At 37.4% G+C, this 12,038-nt stretch overlaps 1 protein-coding gene across 1 annotated transcript in view; it reads left to right on the top strand.

Moving 5' to 3' along the window:
* NEBL (nebulette) overlaps positions 1-12,038 on the top strand; it is a 138,130-nt gene that overhangs the window by 66,360 nt on the left and 59,732 nt on the right. The window contains 4 exon segments of the mRNA XM_032683620.1: positions 1,972-2,064; positions 2,642-2,648; positions 3,633-3,734; positions 10,416-10,523. Of these exon segments, the coding sequence (XP_032539511.1) occupies positions 1,972-2,064; positions 2,642-2,648; positions 3,633-3,734; positions 10,416-10,523 (310 nt within the window).

Genomic DNA, 12,038 nt, shown 5'->3' with positions numbered 1-12,038 from the left:
TTGTAAAATGCTAGATGACTTTCTCTCCGACATAAGTAATAGGTATACTGGTTTAGGTGCAGGAAGAATAATAATTCACTCAGGGAAAGGTATAGCAATTGGCCTTGCATCTAATATAATTGGAAATGGTGAAATATAAAGGACTGTTACTGTCTTATTTCTCCCCCCCTTTTTTCCTGAAATTAACCACAATCCATTATTTCATGTACTATATGATCGTGTCATTTGGGAGCAATAAGTGACCACATTTCCTCAACTTCATCACCACTGTTCTTGATTCTCTGATGTTAAATTCACTATATTCCTAATTTCTATTTTGAGCACATATGCTGGCCTTTAATTTGCAATTTACATGGATGATAGGGTGCTATTCAGAAACCTGTTTCTGCTGCCTTTGTGGTTTTCACCTCACTTCATGTGGTCATTAGGATGAACAGCATATAATTAACTAAATTTGTTAAAGTCCTGAATTGAAAATGCCTCTCTGGACATCTAGTTTCTTAAAATATCTAAACATAACAAAAATAAATCTTCCAGTGGTTTAAACCAGCTTTGAAAATCAACTTCTGTTTCTAGGTATGTGATACTTTAGGCTGTATTCATCCAACCTATTTGTTTATTTAATTTATCAGTGATTAAACTTGTCTGTCACTCATGGCAGATTAAAAATTATAAGATCTATTTGTGGGCAAGCAGCCAACAGTGAAGCCTGTTTAGCTTGTCTACTTAGCTGAAGCCATATGGACACAAAATTACTTTCCTGTTGCATGTAAAATATTTGCCAAAAAGAGAGGTTTTTTTCTTTTCTTTTTGCAATAACATTTCTACAAATTTTATTTGTTGCTGACTGCTGCAGCTTATGAGTTTGTTGCATTGTACCCAGAGTGAAACCTTACATTGAAAATAGGACCAGAGGTTATGATGAGAAGCTTCAAGCTGAGAACTTTCTTGCTGGTGAAATACTATCTTGAGAGGTTGATAACTTTGTGAAACAACAGAATAAAACCTTAAAGACTTTCCAGTAAAACAGGAATTATTCTGATACTTTCTATTTCCTGAAGCTTATTTTATGTTCTCAAACTTTTGCCTGAAACTTCAGTTAGTCAGACACTTTGAATACCAGGGGATGATTTTCCTAATAATTCAGAATAATTAAATTAAGATGGCCCTTGGAAATTGGCTTAGATTGGCACATGTGCTACAGCAAGGAAAAGTTCACAAACCTGAAGAGGGAAAAGAAGAATAATTGAGAGCTCTGTAATGTCCCTGAGGACTATGTTGTTCCTGCAATTGCTTTGCTAAATGGAAAATGTTTGGGACTCTTCTACCTGTAGTTTAGCCTGCTAGCCAAAGTTTTCTGAGCCCACTCATATAATAGTTGCTTTTGCACAGAGATTCAGTCTTGTACTCACATACTGGAACACTCAGCCCTTCTTGTTCCCATTATTGTGTAAAGGAGCAGATAAGTGGCGTTGTGGGGATGCTGAGGTAGAGTTGTATCATTGAATTACGTACCAGCTACATGGCTGTCTAGTATAGAGAAAGACATTCACTGTGGAAGAATTACAGTTTCTGTTCAGCGGAGCTGCAATCTGCTAGGCTGCAGTGCTCAGTAACAGCGGGGGGATTAGTTTATATTAGAAAAGAGTACAACATAGGCAAAAAAAGCTGTACTCTTAAAAATCCTCTGAAATTTAATGATAAACCTAATATCTCAGTCTTTTCCTACTATACTCCTAGGTAAAACCATTTTTCATTTCGTATTGTATTTATGCTTCTGAATTTCTTCCTTACCTGGTAACCTGTGTGTGGGTCTTACTATATAATCCCTGTCAAGCAGAACTGTGTTGGAATAAATTAGGAAGAGTTCTATTGAATTTGATGGCTGAAGTTGATAGGCCATTCAAAGCTATTTAGAAACTTCAAATATTTTGTTTATTTAAACAAAACTGTTTTTTGGTTTGACAGGTAATCCTATAAGAAGGATGTGCAAGATACTCATAGGTACACTGAAGTGCTGAACAGGCCAGACATAAAGATGGCAACTGAGATAACAAGATATAAGTGATGATGTTCTCCTTTACTCTATTTGTATGTTTTTAGACATGTAATATTTTTAATCCAATTTCAATCAGATTTTTTTAGAATGCTGCTGAAACTCTCCAATGTCATGAGCAGAAAACTTACAACCCCAAATCTGATAGGAGATTTGATTAAAAAAAATCAAACCCCAACAAAAAAACGCCCAGTGTTGCCTGATATTTTAGAAAATGAAGGATTTATCCTTTTTTGATATTGACAGTATGATCTTAGCAATTATTTGTAACTGATCTAAAGAAAACATTGAAATTACTAAAGTTGGGTTTTTTTCACCTTTATTCATGATAACCATTTTCAAAATAAATCATATGCTTGTATGCTATACTTCACTTCAGAAGACATGGCAAGCCTTTTTTTACCTTGGTGCAAGAGAAGCTTGCATCCCAGGACTTTGCTTCCTTTTCCCATCTGAGCTGGCAGCGACAGGGAAATGTAATTCTCCTCTGTCCTTCCGAGAACTGCTTCTTGCATGGAGGCTCTAACTCCCCTCTTAAATTCTGTGACCATGGCTAATGAACAGGTGAAGGAGCAGTTTGAGAAGCAGCAGTGTGTGATGCAGTTTAATATTTTCTTTTGACAAGTCAAACAATATATATATTAAAAGCCCTGAGTCAAGCTTGTAAGTAACTGATAATAATTAAATGTGAGACTGACTAGGCATATATGGAGAGACAGTTTTAAGAGATCTGAGATTCACCTTTTAATATTCAGGACTGTTTGAAAACCAAGAACTCCTATGACACATTATACTCAACATGCAAATTTACTAATTGCTGTTCAGTCTCTCTTGAGTTAGAGTGGCTTTGGGACTTTTATTTCTCCCAGTCTGTTGTTTTGATATGTCCTTGCTGATTCACCGTGCCTGAGTAATACAAGAAGCCTATTTTAGGCAATGGATAATTTAGTTTGTGGTATTGCAAAGCACCTATTGTTGATTCATCGGTGCTCTTTTCTAATGCATTGTGGGAAAAAATTGCAGCAATTTGCATGGAAGGCAGTTCAGCTGCAGGGATCACATAACACCAATCTTGTGGGACTAATTCTGCGCTGCTACACCAGTGCAATCTCACTGACATCCAGCAAGATCACAGTGGTAAAACTGAGAGTGGAAGTTGACCTTACATTTCAGAAAAAGCTGCCCCTCGGCCTAGTTTTATTTCAAGACTATTTTCAGCTGCTACAAATAATCTTGTGTTAACGGTAGACCCTGTCATAAGAAATGCTGAGGCACTGTAATTCATTCTGTCTTGATCAGGAGGACAATATTTCTCAGGCTGAAGCTGTACATTTGGGTAAAGTTTAATTTTGTGAATGTTGTGCATTGTGTTTTACAATAGGTAAATTTTATGTTGTTAAGAAGTTGAACCCTGAGAAGGGCTTTATTCAGAGCTGATCAGAATGGTAGGGTCAATATAGATCATCAAATGAGACTTTTTCAACTAGGTTTAATGCTTACATTTCTCTTGATAAAACGAAACCAAACATTTTATTAGTGATTCATATTCCTTTTTTTTTTTTTTTTTTTTTTTAAGGCTGAGTACAAGAAAGGAAGGGGAGAGATGAATAAGGAGCCTGCTGTACTTGGAAGACCAGATTTTGAGCATGCCAAAGGAGTTTCAAAACTTTTAAGCCAAGTAAGATTCTCCAGCATTTTACAATGACTTCATTCAGATATCTCATTCCTAGTAATGCAAAGAAATATTTAGATTTTTAGATAATTATCTCTAATTGCCTGAGGATTATGTTCTCAAACCTTTCATATAGTATTGCGAGGACTGGTAAATTTAGGATTCTTAGGAAACCAAGTACACATTTTTATGCAAAAATACAATGAACTTTGACTGTTACAACTCGTCTTTTGTGGAGATGGTGTGTATTTATACAGATTAACTAGGATTTCTAAAATATTAACTGTACGTAATTTAGAGGCAAATTTTGCTACTCATTCAGTTTGAGTGGAACCTTACCCTGTGATTAATCCCACTGAAGTAACTGAGGTCTTTTGTGCAATTGCTTGCTAATGTGAGTAATGGGATCTGAATTTGGCCTGACATGTAAACTACCCGCCTTCCCTCCCCCTGAAACTGAACCTTTTATGTACTACTGTTATATATTAACCTCAAAAAAAAAAAAAAGAAAAAAAAGAAAAAAAAGGAAAGGACAAATTACTTTAGTCCTTAATTAAAAAGAAAGCTGAAACAGAAATATTCCCTCTTCCTTAGTAGTTTTCTACTCATAAGATCTACACATAAGACTACTACATATCTACCTCACACTGTAAGAACAGTTTTGACTGCTGACCTGTTTTTGTTTTTTTCTTTTTTTTCCCCCTTTTTTTTCTGAAGTACTTCTTTAACACTACCTTGCATAATCCTCGCTAGTAATCCTGTCCAACTACCCTTGGAGCTTTTGTAAACCCAGGAACAAATTCTGCCCTCCTGTGAGAGGAGGATAACATTCTTTGATTGGAGAACGCTGTGTTAGCCTTCCCAGAGCTACAAAAAACCCCGAAGTATAAGCAGTGTATATATTAGAACAGTCTCAGCATCAGTGATGTGTAACAAATACTTGTGATTTGGCTAGATGCTAGAAGTCTAGAACTACCATAAAGTGAGAATAAAGTGTCATAGAGAACAAGCTGCAAAACAGTGTAGTGTCTGCAGGAGGTTGAGCTCCTTTTGCTGTTATCCTTAGATACCGGCTGCATGGTTTCCTCTTTCACACTGGACCGTCACAAACTCACTACACAAAGAGAAAAAGAAGGAAATAAATGGTTTTTATTGCTTCGTTGATGATGTGTTCAGAATCAAAATGAGTTTGTCTTTTCCAAATAGATTCTGTCTTCCATTTTGTAATGCATCTTGTACTCATTCCTCTGCTGATGGGCAAGTCTGCTAAGAGATTATTTTGTGTTTAGCATCGTGCAGGCTAGGAAGTCAACTAGTGCTTTCTAGAAAGAGGCAGTGTGATGCTGCTTAGACCTGGGTGTCACTTATAGGAAAGGGAGCTGTCTGTCATTTAGCAAACACCTTTAGTGGTTTTTAAAAGGGTTCATATCTAAATTTAGTGTGTAATGTCCTTTATTTCTACTCAGTTGCTACCTAAACACTCCTTTCCTTACAGCCTATTTCAGAATCTAGTGGGCTGGCAGCTACCTGTTGTTGCAAATGGGACCAAACTGGATCCCTTTCCAGTAGCCCTCTCCATCTGCCCAAGCCTAGTACCCATGAGATTGTGGCCAACAATCTCAACAAGCGAAAAATATCATCTGGATCATGGGGTCTTGCAAGCTGATGCTGAGCCAGCTGCATGGAAGGCTTCATCAATGCATGTTTTATCTCATTATTGTTAGATGTGCTTTTTCTCTTGGACAATGCAAGCTGCATCTGCAAACACTTTTATAATAGAGTCTCTTAACTGCCAGAGACTGGGATGGCAGCAGTTCTAGTTGAGATCTTTCTGCAGAAGGCAGCATTTACTGTGCAATTTTAACTTCTTTAGAGAGTCCAAATAGTGCAGAAGGTGTGGCAGGAAGGGAGGAGCGGTTGACAAAATGTATCGCTTGTGATGGTCCAAACTCTGTAGCCACTGGCCCTGGATCCTTCCTTGTCTTGTCGTCTCCTCAGTCTACACTGTTGTGACTGGTTGCAGTGTTTGTGATGGGGAAAGGGAGGCAGTGCTGACGCTCTGCTGGCCGCTGTCTGCCTGCAGCAGCACGGAGGGCGTAAATACCGGGTGGCTCCTAGCAGCAGGGAGGTGCACTCAGCAATTCCCCCACCTCCTCTGAAGGGAAGGCGGTGGCCATGAGTTGTCTAATGTTTTTGTATATGATTTGAATCATTATAACACTTAGACACACTAATCATAAATCAAAAGCACAGAAAAATGAAGATGACCCCTGTGTCCAAAGAGCAGAGTGGTGGGGCAGGATGAAGAATGCACCTGTGCTGGAGGAGAGGAAGAGACCTAAATGAGTCAGTCATGTCAGTCCTCTTCACGCAAGGGTCGTGAAACAGGCTTGTAACAATACAAGATTTAAAAATAGTAAATTTATTATCTCATTATTGTATCCAGACTTTCTGGCTTTTTGAGTTTCCATTTATTTCTCAGCAAATGGAAGGATTATAAACTTTTTGTGCTAAAATAGATAATCTTCCCTAATAGCATGAATCTATAAGCTGCGACATATAGAGAAATATTAGTTATTTGACCCTCACAGTAAATTTGCAAAGTTGGCAATTCTGATGGATGTAATGGGAAGAGAAGATGATAACATGTTTTAATGTGGTGCATATGGGTAGGTAATTTAGGGAGTATAGAGAACAGGAGCAAGAAGAGGTCAGGCAGTGTGGGTGTAACTAAGGGAGAAAGCAATCAAGGCAAGCAGGAAAGCAAACAAAGCGAAGAAAATAGTGTTAATGTTTGACTGGCACTCAAGGCTTTACAAAAATCAGTGTTTTCTCGCTCTCTCTCCTTTTTTTCCTTTTTAATTTTTTTTTTAACAAAGCTTTCGAAAACAACAGCAGCAAAAATAATAGCTCCCAGAACTAGTGTATTTACCCACAGCATGTGGTAACCCTTTTCTGTTGATTTTAGAGCAAATTTGAAACAGAAATTGCGTTAGCTCTGTGAAAACATGAAGCTTGTCAATTTGCTGAATATACATTGTATAATTTGGGCTTTTTTTTTTTATTAAAACAAGCACTTGTTTATGTACTCTTTATGTCTTCTAAAGTGTTTTATTAGCTTCTTCAAAGAGCTGCTGATATGATGTATTCCCCTTATGGTGTTCAATAACTGGTTTTAGAATGAATAATTTTGGATTTTCGTATTTGTTGCTGTATCTGGTGCTTATTGTTTCAGGGATAAAATTGTTAAAAGTAGAATGTTTTTCAAAATGCACCTTCTCTGAGATTTTCAGTAACAACACAAAGAGCCTAGGATTTCCTTAATCTTTCTTTGCTTTAAACTCTGCTAGTGCTTATAGCTATGAATATTTCAATTTTTCTCTTTGTTTATGTGACATTTCCTTCAATATATTTGTGTTCTAACAGGTTTTTCCTTTTTTTAAAGACGTTTTCATGTGGTCATGAGGAAGTGCTTTAGCTGTGTCTGCTTCATCCTGGGATCCCAGTGGTTGAATGATTCAATTTTTGTAGTTTCTTTGTAAATCTGAACAGTGGGTGATGTCATCCACTTCTGAAACTGAACACTCCCTGTGTGAACAGCTTTGAACTACAGATTTGATTTAGGAATGTTGCTGCTAAGCTTCAAAAGACACTGCTCTGTCCAGCTGCAATTTTGACTTTTATAGGTTTTGTGCAAGGCTGATGAGAACTTTGTTTATCCAGGCCTTATTTAATTCCAGTTTGGTTTTTCAGGGATGTTGTTGTGTTAAAAGCCTGCAGAGTCTGCTCTTTCTTATGCAACCACTAAAGAGCAAGCTCCATGCATTTCTTTTAAATTAGCACCCACTACATAATCTCTAAAAAAATAAACAAACTTAAGACTTTAATGAAGATGGTAAATAAGTAACCATCTTTTTAAACCCTCATTAAATTAAAGCTCTCAGTTAATGATGAAATTGGAAGATAAGTGTCCACTAACAACTGTCAATTCTACTCCCACTTGTTTGCTCTTCCACCATATTACAGCATTGTTAAGACCTTCCCCCTTCAGATGGTTTAGAAATCACATGAAGTGTTTGTCTTCATTGTTTTTATTCAGAACCCTTTCTCTTAGGTGCATTTTCTCTTTATAAACTGCGTTCATAACTTTATCCTGTTCAAAAGAAGGATAAATACCGGGTGTGTACTTTCACCGTGACTCATCTTTCTTCATCTTCTCCCACCCCACACTTCCTTTCAAAAGGGGGAAAGAAACAAGAAAATGTTGATAAAAGAGAAAGTGGATGTCTGTCTAGCTTTCAATGAAACAAACCCCCTATGACAAGTCAGTTAAATGACTGCTGGAAGTGCTCTGGAGATGCTGCCGGGGTCATTGGATATCACTGTGTATCCTCCATTTTGCTCCAGAGCGACCTGTGCCATGATGCAGGGGAGGCAATAAGCTGAGCAGCCAGAGGAGGCAGCAGGGCCTGGAGTTACCAAGACAGCCCTCACTGCAACAGGAACATTTACAGTCATACTGTTTGGGGTATCCTTAAATTTGGGACCCTCCTGCACTTTGGCATCATGACGCATGGCCCTGAAGGCACGGCAAACGTCCTGAAGACTGGATTAACTGGCCCTCCTCTTTCCTACATTAGCAGCAATGTGATCTGAAGTGACACAAAAGAGGAAACTCTAGATTGAAATGCATTGCTAAAAAAAATCTTTTAAAAGGTGGCATGAAACAGCTGCTGCTGGGAGATGGCAAACTAGTTGTGAGGAGAGGTCCCCTTAACACCAATGCTCTCCCATTTAACAAGAATCTCAAGGACCAAGATATTTGGTATGTGTGTACTGTTTGTGGCCATTTGTTGGCCAGGCAGAAGGCAGCCTGCAGGAGCTGGGCATTTGAAGTCTTGTGCATGATATTGTTATGAAGTGAATAAATGAGTAAAACACAATTTTGCTCGCCGTGCTGACTTGATCCCTGGTTTCAGAGGCTTTCTGAATGACATATTCCAGCACTGCCTGATTTTCATTAGAAGGCAAGTTTTGGATACACCTTGTAAAAGAGAAAAGTCCTCTGATTTATTCCTTCATTGCTCATACAGACCATGGATTTGCCTTTGTCTTTGTATTCAGATATATGCTTTTGCACTTGATCCAAAGCCAAGGCAAATATCAAACAATATGAACCAGATGAATCTACCAGAAGGCAATAGATACTCTCTTCTAGAGCTAGTGTGAAAGATTATGAAGTTCATCATGTGTTCAGATAAAGTTTCTTTTTAAAAGTAACAATGTTTTAGAATTTCCTTCCTTAGAAGAATTAACCTAAGTGCTGGAATTATAAAGTAGTTCTTGAACATACGCAGCTAATTTCTGTTTGGGTGGCTTAGTTTTGGTTTCTTGTTATCCTGATTAATGAAATATTGGGCATTGTGACTAATGATAATGAGATTGTATAAGCTTAACCATGTTGAGGGTCTTTTGAGGTAAGGAAGAACTAAAAAGGAAAAAAAAATCAATCTTCCCACAACTAAACCTGAGAAAAAAATAATTTTTGAAGGAGATTGTTTGAGGTGGTTTAACCACTTTATTACACATTCATGTGGGAATAGAGAAAAAAGGAGAAGGGAAAAATCCGTGTATTTATTTAATGCAGAGCGTGGTAAATTATAATGGATTTGCATAGGCTCAGATATCAGGTGTCTGACTAACATTCATGAAAGCAGCATAATTCAGACTGAACTTTATTCTCCTCCGTTATGCTCAGCTGTTGGAAAGAAGCAAACATGTGTGCATAGTCTCCAGATGTTTGATGGTCACGCACAAAGGGGGCAAAGGAGGGAGATACACTATTTGTTCAATTTTATATTTTCGGATTTTGAATTCAGTTCTTCAGCAGGTTTAATGGAATTTTTGTGATGGAATTGCTTTTAATGCTGTTGTCTCAATATTTATATATTGCTCATTTCTTCTTATGTGTGTTGTCATTCCCTTTTCTTCTTTTGAACAAGAAGAAAAGAGAGTGAAAGTTGTGGCAGACATGCATTTAATTATACTTTCTAGCACTGTAATGAGGTGGGCATTGTCCCCAGGAAAAGGCTGTACTACAGAGAAATTCCTCAGCGTCTCATGGGAAATTTCTGGTGGAATCAAAAATAGACCTGGGGGCTCTGGTGCCAGTCTAACAGCATGACTGACACGTGGACCTGGTAGTGGGAAGACAGCTGAGTGGGAAGTTTGATTCTGACTTCCCACTTTCAAGTGGTTGGAAAATTCACAAATGATTTGTTTTATAAATTTTACGATTTATTCATCTTAGAATTTATTTTTTTTTGATGTTAGATACAAATTGAATGATTCTCAGTGAGGAGATTATTACTGCTAGTCGAACAGTTCTGGTTTATTTGATTACTCAGGTAAATCATATGGTTTTAGTTCTGTTTTCTTTTTATAAATCCTTCAGCTCTGGTAATTGCATATGACAATCTTAAAATTTTAGTAAAATTGGATGCATAAAACTTGTTTTGAAACCAACACAAGACAGTCACAGGTGTGGCTAAACTGAGCTTTTTTAAAGATTATTTAAAGATTTATGAATAAGGCAATTGCCTTCAATAAGTGTCTTTGTAGTCTGAATTCTCTGTGCCTTTTTTAAGTGCTATGTGTTAATATTAGACATATTTGTTCTGGTGAAAGGTGAAATACAAAGAGCAGTTCAGTAAGGAAATGAAGAGTCACCAGTACAATCCTCTTGACAGTGCTTCCTTCAAGCAAGCAAAGATTGCATCCACCTTGGCAAGTGATGTAAGTTAATTGGCTTTGTATTTTACATGCATTTACATCCTGAATAACCTAACATTTGTTCACAAGTAGAATTTCTTTTGTCATCTTATGAGTTGGTCTGAGCTGCAGTCTCTGCTATACAGTGTGTAGCAGGTACAACATTATCCATTTCTTCCTCCACTTCTGACAGAGGGCTTACAGAATTTTTCATAACCATTTTAGATGAGATTCATCTTGCTTAATTTTGTGTGTTCAAAGGCATGAGTGCTTACTCTGAGCTAATTGCCCTGCACTTGATCCCATTGTTTTCAGGAAAGAAATAAACAGGTCTAGAGGGAAATTCTTCTCACCTGTTGTAGGTGCCTATCTTTGAGGTGTGAAGGAGGTTACATGAGCAGTTCAGATTTGGATGTCTGTCTTTGAGACTTCATTCTGCTGGTTGATCTTCTCAGTAGTTTTAGAAAATATAGCAGTCACTATGTTGAGCAATGGGTGTCTGCTGCTGGAGCCAGATGGGAGAAATCCTCTATATAGAGTGATAATGCTGTTGGGATGATATATTTAAAAGTGTGTCTAATGCTAAAAATGTGAGCTCTTCTTTGAGGCTGTAATCCCAGATAGCGAAGAGTAATAGTTTGGCATTTCCAAAGTGTGGGGCACCATGCAATGGGAACAGGAGAGACCAGCTCTGGGAAGGGTACAGTAGAATATGTAATTGTTTCCAAAATCTACATGTGAAGTAAAAAATTAATTGAATTAATTAATATTGTAAGAAACGTGCAAATTAAATATCATAGATTTAGAGTCTGCCTAAATTAGTGAAGAACACATTATTCACTAAATTAGTGAAGAATACATATGTGGAGGTATTAGTTTAAAAGATTTTTCATCCAAGATAGGTAAGGTGGCTAGTTTTCTTCCTGTAAAGGTGGTCATCCAGCTATGAGAAGTATGGAAAATCCTACTGTAGGCTGATAGGAAGTTATCTTCTCCTACTTCATTAAGTAGGAGAAGATCTTTTGCCTTATGTCACCATATTGCTTATATTTGCTGAAAGCAATCTGCTTTAGATAAAAGATCCAGGAGCACTTCCCTTTTACTGCTATATATACAACCTTTTAAATTAGACAGTTAGTGTAATGCCTGAAGCAGGAGAAAAAGAATAAGAATTAATGGTGTTTAAAATGAATAGACTCAAAGTATTGAGGAAGATCATCTTGATTTAAGTGGGGGGTGAGAGGGGAGGGCAGAGGAAAAAGGAAAAAAAAAATTCTAGTCTGAAAAGTCATACAAAGTGTGATTTTGTTGAAAGTGTCCTTTTTGGAGGAAAAGTTTGAGTAGTTCCTAAGTACTTTGCAGAATGAATCCTATACTGATTTTTCCTTTTCTTCCAAATAACAGTAGATGACCACCATCTAGTGGCTGGTACAGATTTCTCAGGCAAGCACTTAATGCTTTCTGTTTCTGGACGGCCACACTGTAATACCAACCTGTGAAATATTTTGTTAGTCTTTAGTTTGCATAACCTGAATTCTC

This window comes from Chiroxiphia lanceolata, chromosome 1, assembly GCF_009829145.1.
Source record: "Chiroxiphia lanceolata isolate bChiLan1 chromosome 1, bChiLan1.pri, whole genome shotgun sequence".
NCBI classification, from domain to species: domain Eukaryota; kingdom Metazoa; phylum Chordata; class Aves; order Passeriformes; family Pipridae; genus Chiroxiphia; species Chiroxiphia lanceolata.
This window is presented reverse-complemented; position numbering and strand designations above follow the sequence as displayed.